Here is a 24,427-nt window from a genome sequence, read left to right as displayed (position 1 = left end):
CGCAGGTGTGGGAAATGATGAGTTAGGGTATCTCCGCTGTCCATCAGTCAGTGCTTGCTGAGCATCCATGAGGGCAAGAAGGGAGGACTCCACGCACCGTGCTTGGCCTGCGCTGTGGCTAATGCTTCACATGCTTTTCATGTTGACTCCTGCTTGTGCTGTATTCCATTTTGTCTTGGTGACTTATTTTCTATTGTTGTGGGGGTTTTTTTAAACAGCTTTTTTTTTTATAAATTAGCAAAAGAACAATACAGACAATACAGCTTTAAACTATACCTGTCAGTTGAAAATTTCATTGATCACCCCTTACTGTTTTCTTTTACTTCTTCCTTTGGGGTTCATCTGTGTTGATTTCAGCTCTCTCCAGGGAAACCTTCAGGACTGTATCTAATATTACAGTGCTTACATAAAATAACCAGTCAACCTGTCCCAGTAAAAGAACTTTGGAAAGATAAGTGATCTTTTTCTTTTTAAAGTGTCCTGGTATTACCATCAGGTCTCCCTTCTTAAAACATGGAAATTTTATTCCTCTTGCCTCCACCTAACACTGCGTCAACAGCAGTTTTTGCTTGTAACTGAGCAGTCTTTGGCCTTTCTTCCTTCAAAGCCTAATCCAGATCTTTAGTCCTGTGAGGTCTGTCTTAGTTGCGTTTATTGGAATTTTTATATTCTCCTCACCCAGGCTTACATACTCAAATGCAGTAGTGTTCACATTCAGTTGAGTTTCTAGATGAGTAATAACATATGTGTAAACCCTAAAACTAGATTCAGTGCACCAAAAGTTATACAAGAAAATAATTTCTACTAAACTTTGAAAATTATAGTAATAATTAACCTTTTCTTTTTTCAATGTAAAGTGATATTCCTAGCACTATGGGAGGCTAAAGCAGGAGGATCACAAGTTTAAGCCTAACCTGGGCAATTTAGCGACTTAGACTACTTCAAAAGAAAAAAGTAAAAGAGATGTAACTCATTGCACAGGCCCTGGGTTCAACGTGCCCCCCCCCCCCCGCCAAGTTATCTCGATTTACCAACAATATTGTAGGCTGTACAGAGGCAAGAGGTGTTTTTCTACAAGGTTGTGTTAGAGGGTGCTTTGGTTTTTCTTTTCCTTTTTTTTCCTTTTTTTTAAGTAGTGAATATTGAACCCAGGGCCTCTATGTGCTAGGCAAGTGTCCTGCCAATGAGCTACATGATATTTTTAACAAAAAATGGTTTTCATAGCACCCAGTTTTTACTCTCAGAGGCACAACTCTCAATACTCTTGGATGAGTTCTGATAGTATCTGTTGATTTCCCTTCTGTGAATGACAGGAAGTTAGCCCTCTCTATTCCCCTCATCCCACACGCATAAGCACACTGCCCTTCTTCCTTCCTCCACAACACAATAAAGGTCCCCTGCCCTCACTGAAAGTTTAGTACTGGTGTTTGTGGCAATGTAGCTATTCGGGATTAGGGAACTGAAATATTTTTGTTACAGCACTGTTACTGATGCTTTTCAGTTTCATTCTTTCATAAGTGTACAGTGAGCTCTTCTGGTAGCTTTCTCACGTATGATCTTGTCCACATACTGACAGCTAATGAAATACAGACTTCTAGGTTCTTGGGTTGTGTTGGAGTTTCTAAGTTATGAAAAACACTTCGCAAAAATTTAAAATAGCCAGGCATAATGGTACAGGGCTGTAATCCTGGCATTAGGAGGTTGAGGCAGGAGAATTATCTGTGAGTTTGAGATCAGTCTGGGCTACATAGTGAGTTCAAGGCCAGGCTGGACTACAGAGTGAGACCTTGTCTCCAAAAATAAAAACCCCAAAATTCTGAATAAAAAAATTTTTAAAAATTACTGCCACTCATCAAGTATTTTGTTGAGAAAGAATTATTTTTCATTAAAATGTTAATATATATGAGTTTATTGGCTTTTTTTCAGTGACGGTGAACAAATAATGACTAATTTCATATAGATGTGACATCCTCTGATTTAGGAAGTATTTTGTATCAATATTAAAATATTAACTTAATGAACATAAACAGTTTTTGTTTTCCTGTATTCTCAAGAAGAAACAAACTTGTATTAAGTGTTTGATCCACATTTCATTGCAAGAAATATTTTTCAAACATTTGTGCTTGGGTGCTATAAAATAGAAGCATAAGACAGTCCTTTTCTTACTTGGCCTTGATGTAGACTTACTTCCATTTTGAACTTTCAACAATCAGCCCTCTACAGTGAGATTTAGGGATGGGGATGCTTGAGGCAAAGTCTGACTATGTAGCTCAGGCTGGTCTTGAACTCACAATAGTGCTCCTGCCCTAGTCTCCTGAGTGTGGAATTACAGGTATGTGCCGCCACACCTGGCCACAGAGAGACTTAACCCTCTCTAGTCAGAACATCCAAGTCTGACTGAACAACTACTAAATTCTCACAGATCAAAAAAAACTATATTATGTACTAGATTTAATTAAGAAACTGCTAGGATATATCAGAAGTAGAACAAATATGTGGAACAAAGTTTTCAAATTAATGCTAAGATAGACTTTACTTAACTGAGAATTTTACAGAGCACTTTAGAGTTTACCAAGAGATTTAGCATGCATTGTTTCATTTAATCCTAATGATGGCCCTATAAGTAAGATACTGTCCACATACTACTAGAGATGGCTGACTCACAGTCTTAGATGGTAGCTGACTTGTGTAGGAATGCAAATTAGCTGCTCTGACTTCAGATCTTTTGCTTTTTACTGTTTAAAAACACCATATTCTATGAGAACTTAAAATACTTGCCTTTCAGCTACATGTTAAAATGTTGTCAAAGGTGTAACAGTATCTCACATAAAGGCTCTGATCAGCACAAATAAAGGCTCTGATCATTGCAAATGCTCTATAGTTAGCCTAAATTACCAGAAGAAATTAGAATTCTCATTCTGATTATCAATCATACAAATTTTGTGAGAGATTAGACTCAAGTTCCATTATACATTTTGGCAGAGAGGGAATTTTTCTTCTTTAAAACTATTAAAAATACTCAAATACATTCTTTTACTGATCTTCAGAACTAGTCTCTGACACAAAACATTCCGCTAACACCTAGAGTCAATGCTGTTTCTTGGCCATGCATCATATTCATTTGTCAATGAAATGCTATAGTAATGACATGATTTAGAGGTTTCTTCCACTAACTGATTTCACAGAGCAAACAAAGGAGCAATTCTACCACCAACAACATTCAGCCATTAGAAGTGTAAGTTTACTGTGAACATTTTGGTTATTCATTTTTTGTTTTATTAAAATCCCGTCTCCCTCTTCCCCCATAGGTTTGTAAAAGAATGGACTTGGTTTGCCAGAGAATGTTGAATCAGGGATTTCTGAAGGTGGAGAGGTACCATAACCTGTGTCAGAAGCAAGTGAAAGCACAGCTCCCAAGGTATGCCATGACTGCCAGTGGCACTCATTTACAGTTCAGGTGTTGCTTGGTTTTTATACTGATAGTTAATTAGTTTTTAAATCTCAGAGCTTCCAGTTTTTAAATCTTCAGAGTTTAAGTAGCTTCCACTTCTTGTAAGAAAGAACACACGGATCACAATAAGTGATTTCTACTGTCGCTTGGTTTTCTTGCCTAAGAAAATGAAGTAAAAGGCCACCATGTAAAAAAGATGAAGCAAAGCTCTTTCTGCTCAAAGATATGTTCTTGTATACCAGAAATACAGTAATGAATTATTAAAGTAAATAAGCAAGGTATGAGATCAATATATAAAAGTCAGTTGTATTTCTACACACTAGCAGGGAACAATCTGAAAATGAAATTTAAAAGGCAGTTCCATTTATAACAATGTCACAAAGAAAAAGTACCAGCTGGGTGTGGTGGTGCACACCTATAATTGGGGCACTTGGGAGTCTGAGGCAGGAGGATCATTGCAAGTTCAAGACCAGCCTGGGCTACAAAGTGAGCTCAAGCCCAGCCTGAACTGCATAGTAAAACCCTGTCTCAAAAAGACAAAGAAAAAGAGTACTTAGTAAGAAATTCCATGAAAGAAGCTTGAGACTTGCATACCAAATACTGCTAAACATTGTTGAAAGAAATTAAAGAAAGTCTAAATAAATGGAAGGCCATTCCATGTTTGTGGGTTGAAATTGTTCATATTATTAAGGTAGCAGTATTCCCCAACTGATCTACACAAACATGGTGCGGTCCCTGTCAAAACCCTGTCTTTCTTACAAAACATAACAGGCAGATCCTAAAGTTCATATGGAAATACAAGAGGTTCAAAAGAATCTTAGAGAACAATAGTGATATTAGAGGACTAACAAACTCGTACTTTTAGTCAGTTGATTTTCAACAAGGATACCCAGACAGTTGAATGGGGGAAAGAAAAGTGTTTTCAACAAATGGTCCTAGTAAAACCATGTATCTGCACATAAGAGTATGAAGTTGGACCCCACCTCACATGCTATAGAAAGACAGTAGACTAAGTGGAAATGTCAGCATTATACTCCAGAACCCTTGGATGACATAATAGGATATCTTCATGAAGGTAGACTAGGCAGTGTTTGTTATATATGATGACAAAAGCATAAATGAGGGGGAAAAAAAAGATATGGGCAACTTCATATCATCAAAATTTAAAGCTTTGTAGCTCTAAGGCATCTATGAGAAAGTGAGGGCTGGGATGTAACTCAATAGTAGAGAGCTCCTCTGGCATATGCAAGGCCCTGTGTTCAGTCTCCAGTATTAGGGGGAAAAAGAGTACCAAGGCGACGCACAGAAAGGGGAAATCATGTTGAGGTTATGTTCCTGATAAGAGATATGCGTCACATCCAGGTTATGTGAGGAACTCTTAGAACTCAGTAATAGAAGACAATCAGAGTGAAAGGAGTTTCAGTAGATGTTTCTCCAGTGAAATATACTGGTGGCAGTGAACATGTAGAAGAGGTCCAGCACTATTCTTATCAGGGAAGTGTGAATGAAATGCACTGTTGGAGCAGTGTGGCTGTTCTCTGAAAGTTACAGCTTGCATGTGACCCAGAAGTTTTACTCATAGCCACGTACTCACAAGAAATTAGAACAGGAGTTCACACAAGGCTGTGGGTATGATCTGGGCACAGGAAAAAAGGCAAACAAAACCAAATAACTAGTAGCCAAAATGTTGAACAATTCAGATGTCCATAAATGAAGTGATGATATTTCCATATAGGGTAGTGTTGTTCAGCCATCAAGAGATATGCACTGGAACGTGAGTGAGCCATGAGAACTATGCAAAGTGAAAGAACCAGACAGAAAGCTATACACCATAGGGTTCCATTTATAGGAAATGCTCGCAGTAGGCAAGTCTGGGAAATAGAAAGTAGATTCGGTACGGGCAGAGAGGGAGTGACTGGCAATGAGAATGTTCTGTTAGATTAGTGAAAGCGATTACATGACTGAATACACTAACAATCCATAGCACACTCCACTTGTGAATTACTTTTGAGTAAAACTATTTCGAGGTGGTAAGTTTTATGAGCAAAAGCATACTGTGGCTGTGTTTATGTGTAATAGAGCCCTTAGACTTGATATACCCCCCCAAAAGGAAAAAATATAAATTTTTTTTTTTTGCAGTAGTGGTTAACCAACCCAGGTCCTGTGCATGCTAAGTAAGCACTATACATGAATCTAAACCTCTGCCTTAATTCCTTTTCAATATAAAGTGGTTTTTATTTTTTAGTTATTTTGTCAGTGAATTCATCATTACAGTTATGACCTCATTGTAGATTTCTAAATTCACACATCACTGTTAGAGTGTTTCAGTACAGCATTTTGATTGCTTAACATTTTAATCTACAGTACTGCCTTAGTGGATGCTATTATTTTTATAATTTTAGGAGAGAATCAGAAAGGAGAAACCATTCTTTAGCTCGTCATGCAGACATCCTTGCTGCTGTGGAAACAAGGCTGTCACTGTTAAATATGACTTTTATGAAGTATGTGGATTCCAATCTTTGTTGCTTCATCCCAGGAAAGGTAAAGTAGAACTGCTTACCCAGAACAACTGTATTGTCCTGTGTCAACTGTGATTGTTGTAAATTTACAACATGGTTTTTGAAAAGTCAGAATTGCTGCTACTTCTCTGAATGAGTTTCTATGAATAGATCTGTTTAGTTTCTGTATGGATATCAGTACTAGTATATATCATATATATGGTCTTTACATTGGAAATGCAAATTCATGCAGTAGAAACTCATATTCTACGGAGAAGCTTGTTAAGAGTTCAGATTCAAGTGCTGATCTTTAGTTAAGATTCCAGAGACACTGCAGTGTATAAGATAGGGTTTTCCTGCCTCTGAGGTTGGTACACTGTGGAGAGGGAGCAACAGAAGAAGATAGTTTTTGTTTTGTTCGAGAAATGTTTCTCAATGCCAACCTTATAAACTTCCAGATTTAATAATTGCTGTAACAGCAATTTATGTGCACTTATTTATAGCTGTGTTATAAACTCCCAGATTTAGTAATTGCTTCTAGAATAAATAATTGCTGTGTAGCAGAACACTCTGAGCTAAGTAGTGGTCCTCTTTACCATAGAGATAAGGGTATTGTGGCATGTTTACTAAGTTAGTATAAACATCAGCATTCCACATGAGTTAAGAATTTCACTTTTTAAAAAAAACTTACTGCTACATGTTCGTAGTACATAATGATTACCTTCATTATGGGGAATTATTTTATGTATATAGGGAATTTTACTTCTTGAAGTGTAAGTGCAGATGAGATACGGAACCAGTGGTATGGACTTGACTGTTACTTTGCTATTTGATCTGATGGTGGTAAAAGGCTCCTTTTACATGATTGGAACTAATTAATATCTAATAGAATACAAATACTCTGTTATTTTCATAGATAATTGACATTAGCAGTATAGGGTATGTATAGTTTTCATGTTCAGTTTCTATGACATTTATTTTGGGGAGATCCAATTACCTTATTATAATTGGATTTGTTTTTTTTTGTTTGTTTTTTTTTTTTTTTTTGGTTTTTCTCCGGTACCAGGAACCGAACTCACGACCTTGCGCTTGCCAGGCAGGCGCTTTGCCGCTGAGCTAAATCCCCAGCCCCTATAATTGGATTTGAATATCCCTTGGTGTACCTAACAAATGCTTTTGTAGAAACTGTAAAATGGTGACTGACTAGAAACTGTAGATTGTGACTCTGTTGCCAGATTTTAGGCAAAAGAGATTTCTAGGCTTTAATTCTTAGGTGTTGGTTTACTCTTCAGGTATCCTTTGAACTGGTACGGTATTAAAGAACCATCTGACAGTTTCAGAATGTCAAGGTGGTTCAGTCAGCTATAACTAAGCAATGGAGAGGTCTGTCTGTGGTCAACTTCCCAGGACCTGCAGAGACTGCAGTGCTTAGCACCTGGCTCTCATGGAAGACGTGGCCAGCCTTGGTTCTTGAGCACCAGGTGCACACAGCTGCCACAGTGTCTTTGTGTCTGAGAAATGAGGCAAAGTCCAAAGGACTCCTGCTGTTGTAGAAACCACTTGCTGGTTCTTTCCTTTGACGTTCTTCCCTTGAGCTTACGCCCCAGCTCAAGGCAGCAGTGGGGATGGATCCCATGCTCCAGACACAGTGGTCCTCCTAGCATGTGCCCTCGGCAGCTTGTTCACGGGAGCCCTCATCTGGCCTTGGTAGGACAGCACTTGGGACGAGCCTGGCTCCTACCTCTGCATCATGGCATGAATGTCTCACTGTCCCATTCTCTTGTCCTGGCTGCATCTTATGATTGTGGGGAACTTTCTTTTACACGATCTCATTTATAGGTGTGCACGTTGAGTGATGAAAAGGTTATTTTCTCTGCTTTATTGATAGAGAATTTGAAGCCCAGAAGAGAAGTTGACTGATTTGATGAAAACTGTACTCCAGACTTCCGATTTCTCAGTTACCTTCCTGTTTTCTTCCTTGTTTCTTTACTAATATCCATTTCTTCACAAGAATTTATCCTAATTTGTTTTTCTCCCGCATACCTGCACTTGACTGGGAATAACCAAAAAAAATACTAATTTGTTCAGCTTGTGATTTTTGTTTTTTAAAAGTACCTTCTTATAAATAAATAAATAAAATAAAAGTACCTTCTTTAATAGCTCATATTTCCTAAAATGATTATGTGTATACTCAGAATTTTGCTTTTTATTTTTATGTTGCTGGTACTTTTTATTTTATTTAGGCAAAATTTCTAACTTCACCACGAGTTTACAGTATTTGGATTGTCCTTAAACTGCTCATACAATATCTTCAAAGCATAAGCACATGGCATTTAACCTTCAAATTGAGGTTGTGAGGGCATTGAGCCAGTCAGCTCTCCATTGCTGTTACAAATGCCTGAAGTAATAGTCTTCTAAGAAGAGATTTGGTGTGCTCACCATGTCATAGGTTTCAGTCCCTTGTCACTTAGCTCTATGGTTTTGAGCCTGTGGCAGCACAGTGCATCGTGGCCAGGGTGGGACCACATAGCAGAGGTGCTGGGCTCCTTATGGCAGCCAGGAAGCAGAGAGATAGCCCCTCTGAGGGCACGAGTCCAGTGACCTTCCTTCCGATAGACCCTCCCATCCCGTAGCAGCTCTGAGGAGCAAGACTCTAAACACAAAGGCCATTGGGGGACATTCCAGAACCAGGCTGCTGCAGATGCTGTGTAAGATCATTTTTTTCCTGTGTAATACACAATTTTTTACTATTAAGTTCTTTCTATAAAGTCCCTTGTAGAAACAAACAGAATAAAAATAATTCAAAAAGAATAAAGGATGAGGGGTAAAATTTTTTAAGAAGAGAGAAAAAGGAAAAGGAGAGAAGTTCAGAGAACTCCTTGCTTCTCAGGCCTTTCATTGGTCTCCTCTTCAGGGTCCTTGTTCTCCTTCACTGAGAGATCTTCTAGCTTTTCAGCCACTTTTTCAGTGTTAGCGTCTTCGCATCTTTGGCTGGTTTCTACCCAGCTGAGCTCAGAGGCTCCAGCAGGTGGCTAGTCACTCCTGCTAGGTGGTTCAGTGATGTGTGGTCACTACTGCAGCAGCTGCTGTCTGCATCTGAAGAACAAGAGGCCATCTCAAAATAAATGGAGACATACAATCTTTGGAGATACACAATCTCCCACAATCCTTCTTTCTTCCTTCTTTTTTGAGACAAGGTCCTACTATGTAGTGCAGGCTGCATGGAACTTGCCTATGTAGCCCAGGCTGGCCTGGAACTCAAAGCAATCTTCCTGCCTCAGCTTCCTGAGTGCTGGTATTACAAGTGTGCCCATCATGCCCATAGTCTTTGATTCTTAAATATTTCAATATATCTGCTAAGAATTACAGTATTTACTTAACTATAGTCCATGTACAAAAATTAGAAAAATTGTAACATAGTTCTTTTATTTAATTGATGGTTTCATTTAGATTTTATCACATGTTCAAATACTACTGCTTCTAGCAGTTTTTCTCAGTCTAGAATTTCACTGAGGGCTGTGGATGGACTCTGAGCTTGAGCCAAAACAGTCTCTAGGCTCTTTTGTGTCTCTTCATCTTCACCTTTTTGAACAGTGTGTATCAGTTCTTTGGAGGGATGGCCTTCAGCTTACATATATCTGATATTTCCAGAATGTTGCAGGTTTTTTTTTTTTCCTGTTAAATTTGGTTTTACTGTGATTACCCCAAAATAAATATACCCACCATGTGAGCCTTTAAAGTGAAAAAAAGTGTATTTCCATGTTGAATTTCTAGATCCCTCCTCCGCACTCTTCCCATCTTGGATAACCAGAGAATTCTGATCATCTTTTTATGTGCTGCAGTCTTAAATATAAGCAAAGAGCAGAGAATCACTAGATAAGTATGTACAGAAAACAAACAGGAAGAAAAAAAGCCTTTGAAGAAATTGTGTGAGGTTAGAAAACTTAAAAAAAAAAAAACCATGATAGTCTAAGAGAAATTAAAGATATGTAACACATACCATATAAAGAATATTCAGTTTTAAACATTGAAAGTTTTAAAGTGTGGAAGAAATTTTTAAAAAATTAAGCAAAAGAGGTAAATGGCGAAGTTAGGAAATCTCAAGTAGAACAAAAGAATATAGAGCCAAGCATGGTGGTGCACACCTGTAATCCCAATTTGGAGGCTGAGGCAGGAAGAGCACTGTAAGTTTGAGGCCAGCTTGTGCAATATAGTGAGTTTAAGGGCAGCCTGAACTGCATAGCGAGACCCTGTCTCAAAAGAAAAAAGTTGGAAAATAAAACATAGGTTCATAAGTCTAATAGGATCTTTGTTTGCTGAACAATAGATTAAAAAATATTCTCTTTCACTCACAGTAGCCTAAAGGCTTAAATAATAGTATTTCATTTATTACTGTGCTAATTTAAGTATAAGCATGACACAGTGAACTGTGTGTTAGAAATGTAATTGTTGTTCCACGTCCTTTGTGTCATATCTTCTTAAAGTTTAAAATCACTTTTCAAGCCAGATGTGGTGGTGTACACCCATGATCCCAGCACTCTGGTAGTTGAAGGCTGGAGGCTCAGAAGCTCAAGCCCAGTCTGGGAAACTCAGCCACTTAGTGAGACGCCATCTCAAGGTAAAAAATTTTAAAGGGCTGGTGACATCGCTTAGTCCAAAGGCTCTGGGTTCGATCCCCAGTACAGCAATCAATCAGTCAGAATCAATCAATCAGTAACTTACTTTATGATCTGCAGCCTAGGTAAGGTCCAGTGTGTGGCATACTATTTTAAGTCAAGAAATAGCCATTAAGTGCCCTGACTGAGGCCTGTGTTCTTTCCACTAGACCTCAAAATAATGTATGGAAATGACCAGACCTACTCAAAAAATGAACTGTCTTTAAAATGTGATAAATACGAGCCTTTATGCCACTGCAGACACTGACAGCTGTGAGAGAAGCAGTGTAGTTTTTCCTCACACTGTTGTCACCATCATCTCGTCCCCTGCTCATCACTCTTGGACAGAAGAAAGAAACCATGTTAAATTTATTAACAATGTGGATTATCCATCCTTTTGACTAAAATCTCTGTATAGTATAAAGATTTGAAAACACTACCTTTGTCAGTGGAAGATTTGAGCAAGTACAAAGAAATGACCTGTTTTTCACACTATTTTTGGAAGAGTAAACAGTAAATATTTCTAACAGTAAATATAACTAATATGTATAGTTACAATTTAGTGTGAGGTAGCAGTGCCTGTGGGATATTTTGATCTGAAATTCATCCTGAGAAATCAGCGTTGGACTCCCCAGAACAGATGTCAGGTAGGCAGTAGCACTACCCAGTGTGGCTTTCCGGCGGTGGCTCCTGCCCACACCTGCCATCCCCTCTGAGCCCTGTTCTTTCCTAGTCAGGTTCCCACTCTTGCCGGCTTCCCTGACCCATGATCCTGGCTTTTCTCAGGACAGCTCTCAGACAGATCCTACCTCTGCTTTCTTATTTTCCCACAACACTTTGCTTTCATGGAACTTCTTACAATCTGTCTGACTCGCATTTTGCTATTTGTGAGTCTTTCAGGAAGTGCATGTCTTCCACATCCTAGGATCTGAGTCTTCTCGTGCCTGAACCGGACAATGACAGCAGTCATTCCCAATCTAGCTCACATGTACTGTGAATATGCTTCTGCTGGTATTTATGTACATAATGTAATAGCTAGAGCTTTATTAATACAGGAATGTATGCCACATGAAACATGTAAGTGCTATTTTAAGTATTTGTATCTTCAGAAATTCCTCTCAGAAATCCTGTTAACTCTGACCTTTGTGTTCAGAGTCTGCTCTCTAAAGGCCATATTGCTGCACTGAGTTTAACTCTGTAGCTTGATCACGTATAGATATGCCAAAGCGCCTGCCTGGCAAGCGCAAGGTCATGAGTTCGGTTCCCGGTACCAGAGAAAAACAAAAAAAAAAAAAAAAAAAAAACCACAAAATGTATAGATATGCCAATATTAAGCAATTAAAATACTTGACCATGTCTGTGAGTATCTGCTGTATACCACACTGCTAGGCTTAGGATCTGACAGTGAAATCAGGTATGATCTCTTCTGTCCCAAAGCTTACTATGGTATGTGGAAGACAGATTAACAAAAAGATAAATTTACAATGTGTAATTGTATCTGAAGAAACAATAAAAGATTTAATGAAGATGTTAACATGATTTACATTGGAGGGGGTTCAGAGAAGACTACTTTGAGAAAGTAGGATGTTGCTGAGACCTTAAGAATCAGCAAGGAATCCAGGTGTGGTGACACTCATCTGTAATCCCAGCACTTGGGAGTCTGAGGCAGGAGGATCATTGCATGTTCGAGGCCAACCTGAAATACTTAGTGAGACTCTGTCTCAAAAAACCAATAAAGCCAGGCATGGTGGCGCACGCCTGTAATCCCAGCACTTGGGAGGCTGAGGCAGGATTGTTGTGAGTTTGAAACCAGCCTGGGCTACAAAGTGAGCTCAAGTCCAGCCTGAACTGCATAGTGAGACCCTGTCTCAAAAAAGACCGGGAAAAAAAAAAAAAAAACGAGTAAGGAAGAAGAAAAAGAATGGGCAAGGACTTTGGCTTGAAGGAGATACAAAAGGAGAGTATTGCAGCAGAGGGTTCAGAATCTGTAAACACCTTGGGCAACAAGATGGGGTACTGAGAGATAATGGCCAGTTTATGGCTATAAGTGCAATATACTGGCATTGGGGACAGCATTTTAAAAAGCAGTGGAGCATTATAGTGCTTTCCCAAAACTGATAAAAAACAAAGCTATTGATAATTAATATCGTAGCACTAGCATGTAAAATATTAGACAATATGGAAACCTTTTTAAAATAGACTTTATTTTTTTTGGAGACAGGGTCTTGCTATGCAGTCCAGGCTGGCCTTGAAGTCGTTAGCCCCAGGGTAGCCTCAAACTCGTGGCAATTCTTCTGCCTCAGCCTCCCAAGTGCTGGGATTACAGGTGTGTGCCACTGCACCCAGTTTTTTAGTCATTTCTTAATTATTTTTGAGTATTTCATAATTTTTACAGCTTTAAGCTTCTGCTAGTTTCCTAAATATTTATTTGGAGATATATATACACACATTTATGTAAGATAATACTAATGGTGGTAGCTATTTTACAAAAATATTGTAAGTTTGGGGCTGGGGATTTAGCTCAGTGGCAAAAGTGCCTGCCTGGCAAGCGCAAGGTCGTGAGTTCGGTTCCCGGTACCGGAGAAAAACAAAAAAAAAAAAAAAAAAAAAAAAAAAAAAAAAAATATTGTAAGTTCTATTCTTACACCCTCTTGTTTAAAGTAAATATAAAATAGTACCTGTTTCCTGCCCTTGAGCACCCCCAAATAAGCCGAGCTGGTGCTGGCCTTGGGACTGCTCTCCCAGGCCTCGGAGTGACCATCCTGTTCCTCATTTGCCCACTTCAGCGCCTCAGAGAATCCTCCCTGGCCCCCGTCTACCCTAGAAGGTATGGTCACATGACCCTCTTTTTCTTATAAAAGATCTGAAAATATTTTTATTATTTGTCTCTTGGTTTTCATAAGAATAACGATTTTGTTACCATGTTTGTGGGTTTTTTTACCAAATGTGTTGAGCCAGGACACGTACACAGGAACAACTCAGTTGTGTTTGTGCAATGCTCGTCACAGTCTGGGGCAGTGACAGCAAGCCTTTTAGAGCTTGCAGTGTTGCAGCCAACCTGCTGTGGTATATGTGCCATAGGTTTGCCACCACTGGCCTAGGGTATGCTCACGTAGATGCAGGGAACCTAGGGGAAACAATGTCTTTTTTTTTTTTCTTTTTCTCATACCAGGAATCAAACTCACGACCTCACACTTGCCAGGTAGGCGTTGTGCCACTGAGCTAAATCGCCAGCCCACATTTTTCTTCTCAATATAGGTAGTGCTTTCTAACATAGTAGTTGAATAAGTTATTGAAACCAAAATCACATTCTTCAAAAGCGAGTTCCATGTGGAGTAGTAATGCCAGAAACAGATGCAGCATTACTGGCGGGTGCCTTGGACTCCGCACTGCTGCGCTCGTTCACGCGTTCCCCGCAGCACTGCTGGTGCCTCTGACTGCTTGGGCTCTTGGGACCACACCGCCCTCTACAGTGTTCTGTCCAGCTGCCTGCTGTCAGTGTCACCCTAGACAGCCTGGGGATACCCCTTACGCCCAGGCCGGTTCCTGGGCAGTTCTGCATGCTTACTCCTGGCCTCTTCTACACTCTTCTCTGGCAGATGCTACCTGTTTGTTGCTCTGGCATCTGTGAAGTGAGCATCGTAGGCAGACGTAGATTGGCACAGGGCTTCGAGGCTGTGACCTTGGGCAGGTGCTGCTCTGTCAGCCCCTCATTCTTGTGTGGTGAAGTCGCCTGCACGGCATCTCCGGTGGGCAGTGTCACCTTCAGGTCGCTGTGGAAACCTTTGAGAGAACTCAGGCTTCCTTGGTGGGATAAAGCCGAGGGCAGAAATGCTCAGGGCAGTTCAGTGCCTTTCCAACAGGCCCCAGGAGCTATCCTGTAAGAACTTAACCTTCTCTGGGGGTGTGATGCCCTCTGTTTCCCTTAACAGTAACTGTTGCTAAGACAGAAGGGTCTTTGCTACCCATTGGTGATGGCAGGAGCACAGTCTGAGGAACCTATTAGAAACCTGGCAGCTCTGAGAGAACCAGACTTTAAGGGATAGAATGTGTGGTGGGCAGTGCGAGAGGGCGAAAGCACTCTGACCGAACGCTGGGGCTTTGGGAGATAAACAGGGTGTGGAGGGTTAGCCGCACACGGCTTGGGCCCCCACCCCACCCCTGCTCCCTAAATCAACACAAGATTTAATTTCTTTCTTCAGTCCTCTGGTTTCTTTAGCAATTTGTAGGGCCCTCTCTGTGCTATTTATGTGTACATATGTCTCTCCAGTTACTCTGCTGCCTTTTAGGGCAAGAGCTCTATTTTATTTCCTGATTTCTTAGCCCCAGCAAAGTCCTTTGGTTCATAAAAGGTCTTTAGTAGGCTGGGTGTGGTGGTGCACATCTTAATTTCACTGGTTGGGAGGCTGAGGCTCCAGGAGGATCACCAAGAGTTTGAGACAGTCTGGGCTCCATAGTGAGGTCAAGGCCAACATGAACTGCATAGTGAGACTGTGTCTCAAAAACCAGACAGAAAGGTGTTTAGTAAATCTGAGTATAAGGTAATGTAAGAAGCCTGAAGCTGTGTGTCCAGCTGGTACTCTCACCCATGGCCAGTACATCTGCACAGGAACTGCAGAACCAGCCGTCACTTCTTTGCTTCGGAGCCATTTTCTTAAAGTGCTAATGAGAACTCGTTGTTTTAGGTGATTGATGAGATTTACCGTGTGTTGAGATATGTCAATTCTACCAGAGCCCCACAGCGAGCGCATGAAGTCCTCCAAGAGTTAAGGGACATTTCCTCCATGGCCATGGAATACTTTGATGAGAAGATTGTTCCGATTCTGAAGAGAAAGCTGCCAGGATCAGACGTGTCTGGAAGACTCATGGGCTCTCCTCCAGGTAGTTCTTGTTTAAAATACCTTCAGTTTGGATTAACATGGGAGCCTAGTTTTTTTTTTTGTTGTTTTTTTTGTTTTTCTCCGGTACCGGGAACCGAACTCATGACCTTGCGCTTGCCAGGCAGGCGCTTTGCCGCTGAGCTAAATCCCCAGCCCCCGAGCCTAGTTTTATAACTCGCTTTTTTTCCCCCCACTTAACTGTGTTTGTTGAAATTTTCTGTTAGAAAATATTCATTGACAACATCACTTTTAGTGACAGATTGACTTACAGATTATAACTGTATGCAGAATCCATTGTTTTGTTTCTAATCTTTTTAGTTTATGGTGTTGTTTTGTTTTGTTTTGGTGCTAGGCATTGAATGTCAGTAGTTTTTCCATTCAATTATAATCGATAGAACAATTTTGTGACTAAATCTTCGCATATATCCACAACTGTAGACTAACAAGTTTCATTAAAGTAGCATTGTTGGGCTGATGATACAGTTCAGTGGTACAGTGCCTGCCTGGCAAGCACAAAGTCTTGAGTTCAATTCCTGGTACCAAAAAAAAAGCATTGTTGAGTTAAAAGTTTTATATATACATTAGGATATACAATTGGGGGGCTTCTGATTACCTAATAGTTTTTAAAAACAGGATTAAGCATAACAGATAAAACCTCAAATTCTTCATGGAAATAATTCAGTAAATTACCTCAGCCACTGCAGAGTCTGGCTGCTCCTTTAAAGACAGTGCACATAGAGCTCTTTGAACATTGTTGCTTCTCTGGTAGCTATTTTATAAAAGTATATTGGATGCAACAGATTTGTGTCCTTATTTTTTTGAAGTTGTTCAGTATTCTCCGCTCTTGCAGATACTTCAAGAGGGGAGGGAGAGCTTAGCAAACCTTTTTCTGTTCAGATTAGTTCATGCCCCACAGTGCTCTGTGGGGCGGTGGTCTCTGATTTAATGGCAAGCCTGCAGCATCTATTTAGATATTACTTATTGAGCACCTGTCATGTGCACAGCACTATTCTGTGTCCTGTGGACACTAAAAGGACCCTGCTGTTGCAGTGGGGCAGGTCTTGCCCACTCAAAGTTAAATAGCTGTAAGCAAGAGAAACCCTTTAAGGCAGAGTGGCTAGGAAGATGAAGCCTGGGTGGGCTGGTACGGTTGACGCAGTGCAGGAGGTGATGGGGGTCTGAGGCCTGGAGCACGTGAAAGTTGTCTAGGATAAGTGGCGAGGGAGGGGAGACTGTTCCTCAGGGAGGTAAGTATTGTGGTTCTGTATGTGCAGGGAGAAAATGAGCATGCTGGGTTTGGGCTAGGAATAGGCCTCTGGTCCTTTTAGAAAACATTTAGGAGAAAGGATTTAAATGGGGAGGGTGGTGGTGCACACCTGTAATTCCAGCACTCAGGAGGTTGAGACAGGATGGGAGGAGTTCGTTGCAGGGCAGCCTGGGCTACATAATGAAAAGGTTGGGGGAGGAGGTTGTAAAATACTTGGTTATCGGTTTAAAATCATGAATTCTGTGCCCATGTTTACATTCCAGCGACTCTTAAAAAAGAATAGTACTGAAGCCTTCATACACCGTGGCAGCAGTTCTTTCTGGTGATTTTGTGTGATGCGACCCATGCTGTGATAGGGTCCTTGTTGTCTGTTAGCTGAGTGCGGTGAACTTAAGAACATGGTAGGCCTGGGATGTAGCTGAGCAGTAAAGCGCTTCCGTAGCATGCGTGAAGCCCGGAGTTGAATCCCCACTACCACAAAACAGAAAAACATCATAGGTCTACTTCGAACTTGGAAGTTTATGTTCATTTATGTAAAATAAGATAGAAAGTAGCAATTTGCTAATTTGAGTACTTGTATTTTCTGACTTGGTCCTAAAAATGCTTGACAGTATTTGAAATCCGTGCTTGTGCTATTCAGTGCTTTCTCCACTTGCTGGCACTCAATATGCTATATTGCTCTGTGAGCAGGAGAAAGAGAATTCAGATTCATTCGTAGTTCAGTAATTATCTGATTAATCTGTTCAACCAAATAAATTGCAAAGGAGAAATTCTCAGAAGTGAGAGGAGGATATTGCTTCCTAAAATGAGCTTTCCCTGAGTATCTCTGGTCAGGAAACATGTAAGTGGTGACCCTTTGAAACTGTTTCTCCACAGTTCCAGGACCGTCTGCAGCCCTAACAACAATGCAGCTCTTCTCGAAGCAAAACCCTTCGAGACAAGAGGTTACTAAACTCCAGCAGCAGGTTAAGACCAACGGTGCTGGAGTGACTGTTCTCAGGCGAGAAATTTCTGAGCTTCGCACCAAAGTGCAGGAACAGCAGAAACAGCTTCAAGACCAAGACCAGAAACTGCTGGAGCAGACCCAGATCATAGGTGAGCAGAATGCGAGGTTGGCGGAGCTGGAGCGCAAACTGCGGGAAGTCATGGAGAGCGCAGTGGGAAGCTCCTCCGGAGCTAGGCAGAGTGAGGAGTCTCCTCGGAAACGGAGAAAGGCTGCAGAAACCATAGACTCACTTAGAAAATCGAAGCGACTTCGGAATCGAAAGTAAATTGGAGAGCATGGGCCTTGCCCCAGAGGAAGGCATGGCTTTGCCTATCAGGATCCTGGGAACAACGCTGTGTCCGGGGCTTCTAGGCTTTCAGAACACGACTTCAACCTGAACTCATGGTTGGGACATTCTCCCCTGCTTCTCCTTGTGGAACTGACGCACAGAGTCTTTTTACTTTGCAATAGATTTGTACTAACCAGATCTGTTCTATCATGTTTTGGGGAGTTGACTTTTTTCTGTGCAGATAATGTCTATTTGTTTCTGCATATATGCACATTACCTAGGATCTTAAGCAAAACAGTCTTGACAGACTAGAAATTGTTTCATACAGAAAATGTCCTGTTCACTTGAAAGAAAAAAACCTACTTTTTAAATGGACACTATCTTGTTTTCAAAAAAGAAGTTGACTTTTTGTTTTAAGTGACCTTTGTCTGGAATGTCTGAAAAGTAGTTAAGCTTTTTGGTATCGAAGTCATGGGTAACTGAAAGGACTTGCATAGTATTGACTGTAGAAGGAGCCTCTACAGTATTGACTATATATTTTTATAAACTACTGGCAAGGGAAGGATCCAGTTGGTATCCACGTTTTCAGTTCTCTCTGGGGCCATGTCCTACATTCGCATGGATGAATGCATGCACTGCCTAGTCAACCCACTTAAAAGCTCTTGCACTGGCATTGATCTTGAACCTCTATACTTCTCTACTTCTTAGCATCTTGTTGATTTAAGTGCTTTACATCTTCCACCACAACTGCTTGCCTCCAGGGGAGAATTGCTAGTCCGTTTGTCCTCCAGTTTTATAGGAACAAGAGACTATTAAAACCCCTCACTTTTTCTGTCCTCTGTAGGGTTCAGGTACACTGGCTGAGGCAGAACCCCAGGTCCAAGGCTCTATCAAGACCAGGCCTCTGGGAGCTAGTGCTGGTCCTAACTCCTCACTGTGCATGAGGATCAAATGTGGGACCCAGCTTGTAGATTTAGTTTTGCCACTGAAGGAAAATTCACTGAAGAAAATTGTGCCATGAAAAGGCAATTCGATCATTTCATTATTGAGAGCTGACCTGAGGGAAGCTTTTTAATATTAATTTCAGGCTTTCCTTGTCCTAACTTTACACAGAAGCTTTAATTTTGTTTGCACTCCTATTTTGAGCTTGTAACTGGAAAAGCATGTCTTGCACTGTTCACCCTTCTGAGTGGTCACTTTAACAACCTCCAAAATGTGTACAGTGGTTCTCTTCCTGAGCTGTATACTTTTGAGACATTCAGTTATCACTGTCCTAGTTTTCTTTTTATGTACTAAATTATGTAGTTATTTGACTGTTAAATTCTTTTAAACTGCTGCCTTGGGCTTCAGTTATTTAAAGTAAATGTAGGTGTAATATAGAAAACTGTCCCTTTCCAGATGAGAGTTTGACACCTGTATAAAACCCAAGGTTTTGGTAAGTACCTTAGTTGAATAAAAGCACAAGGTTATCCACCACCTGTATCCGTCCAGCATGACATGGTTATTCCTACTTTAGGTTAAGTTACCAAATGAAACTTTTTCCTGTCCATTTTTAGTATTGTCCTTTCTTAATTTTGTCCTCAGATTTTGATCAATTCTATGTCTTAACTTTTAAACTCCGTTTACAATGTAGTATGTTTTCAATGAAAAACCATAAAGTAATGTCCAGGTGTTTCATGGTTTGTTGGGAAGGTAATTTTAAAATAAACAGTTTCCTAAAAACATTTGTCAGCCAAGGTCATCCATAAAAGTCCCTGTCTGGAGCGAATTTTCCTCAGCAGGTCTCGCTTTTGTAACCATAGGATTTAGCCATATTACCAGAACTTTGCAGGAGGCCTACTGGCATACTCACAGCCGTTAGTATGTTTTTCTGCTGTAACAGGAAGACTTTTTCAAGTAGCCGAGTGCAGGTTTACAAAGTATAAACCTTATGCATCAAAGGGGTATAGCCTCAGATTATTTCTGTAGTAGTTGTTAACAAATTGTTAAAAGCTTTCTGAATTTCCTTTTAAACTCCATCTGTTTAGCCTAAATGTATCTGTAGCCTTGCTTTGGTTAACATGAGTGTATGGCTTTCGTAGTACCATCCACGGTGTTAGAAAGTAAATTTTCTGTTCCCCAGACCAGATTTCTGCAGCACACAGTCCCAGCCTTGAGTTGCACTTGTCAGTGTGTGAATGTTCCACATGCAGTGAAACCAAACACTACAGTTAAGTTGAAGTTTCAAACTAGCTAAACTGCTGTAGGTTGTTACCTTCACCGTCACTGAGCCAACTGTTGGGTAGATGTCACACCTGCTTTGGGGTAGCTTGTAGGTACTGAGGGTTCTAAAGATCACACATCATTTTCATCAGCTAAAACTGGTAATATTACATTGCTTGTAAACCAGGAGATGATCTCTTCCTAGGAGATCACTCTCCCTCCCCAAATTTTGTCAGTCATCTAAATGCTGTGTGTTGTTAATAGCGCAACATTTCATAAAGTATTTCCATCACCTTGACTTCTTTTCAGAGATGTCTGTGTTTTACTGTGTCATGTCCACCTACGTTTATTATGGTTCAACACCAGTACGTGTAAAAATGTGAAAAGATGTGTGCGGAAAGTAAAGAGGACTGCCCCCCAGCATCCTACTGCTTATTCCTCGCACACACTGACGCGGTTCCCACACGCCCCGAGGCCACAGAGCCTGTTGTGTTCTGACTGGTCTTTTGCCCTATGGAGCCTGGAAGTAGGGAAAGATGTAGGAAAATGCAGAGCAGTCCTGCTGTTCAGAGCCTGTGGGGTGCCATCAGGTCTAAAGCCACTGGTTTTGGAAGCAATTCTTTTGGTAAAATGTGTTTGGGAGTACTGAACTTTACAGGGGATTGCCTTAATCTCTATTTAGTAGTTTCAAGATGTATACACATTATTCTACATGTTAAAGTGTTAAAATATTCTGTGTAGCCCCAAAGGTGGGTTAAACAGTATAAGTAATGCTTAAATAAATAAGCAAAAAGGTGTCGCTACAGCTGGACTTTGAGAGAAGACATAATAATAGGCTATGCTTCATAAAAATAATGGCACCTTAGTATTGCACTATTTTATGCATTATTTTATATGCCATTTCATAGCCTGCACTTTAATCTCCAAAGAAACAATGTATGATGTCCCAGTTGTTCCTTATTATTAATAAACTTTTTCCTAGACAGGGCACTTAGTTCTATTTTATTATACTGGATTTCTTGGAGGTGGATTCTGTTTTGAGTTCTCTACTTCCTTAGCCATAAAGTTTTTGAGGATCTGGGAACTCCCTCTCATCTTGCCAGCAGTGTGTAATTTTAATTTAATGCAATGGAAACCTCATCCTTGGTGATCAGCACCTCCTTAGATCCTCTCTGCAGTGAGTACCAGTTGATCACTCAAGTCAGATCTGCAGTTGATGCTGTAGTGAGTTTTGAAGGCAAGAGAGGATAGAAGGCATCTGGAAACATCCTGCAGCAGCAGGTGCTGGGAAAGGCTGGCTCTGTAGGAAATGCAGTTTGATGTGCTGTCCAGTTCTTTGACTTGGGATCCTTCCGAATTTCTTTAACTGGTACATAAAAGGCTAGCAGCCTACCATCTGCAGTGAATTACTTTCAGAAAGTACTGAGCCTACAGAAAGACTAGTACCAGGTTGGCCAGTCCTGCTGTGATCTCACTTTGAGTAGCAATAGTTCTGTCAGTTTCAGGCTTGAGTCTTTTGGCCTCTTGAAACTTCTTAGTTCAAGTCCTGAGGTTCAAAAGTTATATCCACATTTTTCCTGTTGTGTCTGAAGAAAACCAAGAGGTTTAGAATCTTAGTGGTAATCTACACATTAGATCTGTTGCCAAAGCCTAGCAGACCATACTTAAACCACCCAAAGGTGAGATGTGTTTAGAATTCCTTACTGTGTTACGTGTCTGTTTACCTATGCTCATGAGCAACAATAAAACACTAGTTTACCTTTTGGAATTTTAATTGTTTTAACGATCGATCGGAAAATGAAAAGCACCTCCGGGTCACACAACAGGGTACATAAATAAATGTGTTGTTACCAGTGCTGCTTGTTTTCTTTGTATTTCATGCACCAGAGTTGGAGCTCTGTTGCTGCCAGTGCCCTCTGGTAGCCACTGTCCCTTGAAGCGTCACACTGCAGTGCTTCTCTCCCCAGGGTCCTCCTGGAAGCCACTGAGCGAAAACGCAGGGCTTGCGCCATACGGGTGAACACACCCAGCCCCCCTGCCTGTGAGGCTCTATGCCTCTGACACCACATTCTTTTTTTTTTCCCTAGTGAAGGTTGCACCCAGCAAGCCTTCCCACTAAGCTACATCCCCCAGCCCCCCTTTTTTTTATTTTTTATTTTGGAACAAGGTCTTAAGTGACTTAGCTGCACAGGCTGAGCTTGAACTCATAGTCATCCTGCATCAGCCTCCCAGAGTGCTGCATACCTGCTTGCTACTGTGTTCTAAAGCAGCCAGGGGCAGTGAAATGCCACCCTTCCCACGTGGTGACCCTTCTGTGCATCCCCTCAAGGTAGGCAGTGCTAGAATCACGCTGAGGGAGGCACGTGGAACTGAGGATCAGAGGAAAGCTGGGCTCTGGCAGGCCAGCTCGCTCCTGAAGGTTTTGGGGGATGGGCTCAGCCTTGCATGTAAGTGGAGACTTGTCAGGACATCTTGGTCTGAGGCCTGAGGTCACCAGCTGAGGTCTGAGATCTGGAGTCACCTGACTCCAGCTGCTTCTGGTCAGTACTGAATGAGTGACCACCAATTCTTTGGGTCTGCCAGGGAAAGAACATGGTTGTCTTTAAAACTCCCTGCCTGCTCCAAAACTAGATGCTAGAATTTTCACTAGAATAAAATATACAAATCAATTTCCCCCACTTCTTGCAGTGTAACGGAGGGAACTGCTGACTGCAGAGTTCTCAGGAAGAGCAGACTCCTCTCTGGTAAGTGCTGGCCCCACCCCCGCCCCAGCCACCCTTCCTTCTGCAGTGAGAGTGAGAAGTCCCAGAGACCAAGGCCCAGACAGCCTGAGAGTCAGGACTGTTTGAGGACTTCGGCTTCACGAGGCGAATGGGATGCAGATCCTGGATTTCCATATTCTCCAGCCAGCGTGGTTGGGAGTATGTTCACACGGTTAGAAAACCAAGATCTTTTTTTTTTTTTCTTTTTGAGACAGGGTCTCGCTGTGCAGTTCAGGCTGGCCTTGAGCTCACTTTGTAGCCCAGGCTGGTCTCAAACTCACAACGATCCTCCTGCCTCAGCCTCCTGAGTGCTGGGATTACAGGCATGCACCACCAGGCCCAGTGAAAATCACGATCTTTACCAGTATACTTGCTTTTTTTTTTGTACTAGGAATCGCACTCAGGACCTTTCACTTGCCAGGCAGGCGCCTATACCACTGAGCTATATACCCAGCATATAATATACTTGCTTTAAAAAAAAAATAGGGGTGAGTGCTCTGGGTGAAGGCCCAGTAGAGCACTCACCTGGCTGCATGAGGCCCCAGCTTCTGTCCCTCACAAAATCTCTGTGACCCTCCCAGAGGTAATCCCCAGAACAGGTCAGAATTAAAGACGATGATCTTTACTGCAGAGCATGTCTCTGGTGCTGTGTATCGCCAGGTTTGGGATGAGTCACACCCAGACAGCAATTGCAAGGACACATGTGGGAGAGGTGAGTGTCAGAACGGGAAGTACAAACTAGGTCTAGACAGGAAATGCAAATCAAGGATGATCACCCCCAAATTCAAGAAGTCTCATTTACAGAACATAATCAGCTGAGTCTCAACTTCCTGATTCTACCCCTAACCCTTTTCCTTGGAATGAACAAGTCATTTTGTTTTTGTCTTTTTGAGACAGAATCTTACTACGCAATTCAGGCTGGCCTTGAGCTCACTTTGTAGCCCAGGCTGGTCCCAAACTCGACCCAATCCTCCTGACTGCTGGGCAAAAGTCAGTTTTTAATGAACTGATTTGTTAAGAGTAAAACTGGCTCTGAGGTTGAGAGGCCTAAAGTGCGCCTGTGTTGACACAAAGGGAGCTCCCAGGCCAAACTGGGAGGGGGGAACCTCCTAGCGCCCCCTTTCTGTGGCCTTAGCCTCTGCACCCTGCAGAGTGGAGGTGAAATGCAGTTTAGGCAGCCTTGTGAGAGGACAGCGAAGAGATGCCCGGCAGGGCTCAGCACAGTGCCTGGCACATGGTGCTGTGTGTGGCTTAAAGACAGATTCGCACAGGAGAACAGGTGTGGAGGTAAGATAAGCAAGCCTCTTTCCTCGGGAGGAGCTGCACGTCCCTCACGGTCTGCAAACCCGGCCAATTGGCTGCTGCGTGGATTTATGAGATCCCTGCTCGGCACAGAGACACGTACCCCTGTGTGCACATGAATGTCCTGATTTCTAGC

The 24,427-nt window shown here is 41.5% G+C and overlaps 1 protein-coding gene and 1 long non-coding RNA gene across 3 annotated transcripts in view; both read left to right on the top strand.

Moving 5' to 3' along the window:
• The window catches only part of Fbxo28 (F-box protein 28), a 28,654-nt gene extending 6,572 nt beyond the window's left edge, over window positions 1-22,082 (top strand). The window contains exons 2-5 of one of the 2 annotated variants that reach the window (XM_005409230.2): window positions 3,309-3,418; window positions 5,854-5,992; window positions 15,290-15,485; window positions 17,628-22,082. In XM_005409230.2, the coding sequence (XP_005409287.2) occupies window positions 3,309-3,418; window positions 5,854-5,992; window positions 15,290-15,485; window positions 17,628-18,022 (840 nt within the window). In that variant the 3' untranslated portion in view covers window positions 18,023-22,082. Of the gene's footprint in view, window positions 1-3,308; window positions 3,419-5,853; window positions 5,993-7,837; window positions 9,170-15,289; window positions 15,486-17,627 lie in introns of those variants that run through there. The other variant, XM_005409231.2, reaches the window with a different exon arrangement.
• An 831-nt stretch (window positions 22,083-22,913) lies between these two features.
• Window positions 22,914-24,427, top strand: part of LOC106147120 — a 3,196-nt gene continuing 1,682 nt past the window's right edge. Inside the window, exon 1 of the long non-coding RNA XR_001231873.1 lies at window positions 22,914-22,971. This is a non-coding gene — a long non-coding RNA (uncharacterized LOC106147120). The remainder of the gene's footprint in view (window positions 22,972-24,427) is intronic.

This window comes from Chinchilla lanigera, unplaced genomic scaffold (assembly GCF_000276665.1).
Source record: "Chinchilla lanigera isolate Chin_1 unplaced genomic scaffold, ChiLan1.0 scaffold00119, whole genome shotgun sequence".
NCBI lineage: Eukaryota > Metazoa > Chordata > Mammalia > Rodentia > Chinchillidae > Chinchilla > Chinchilla lanigera.
Note: the sequence above shows the minus strand (reverse complement) of the source record. Positions and strands in the feature narration are given on the sequence as shown.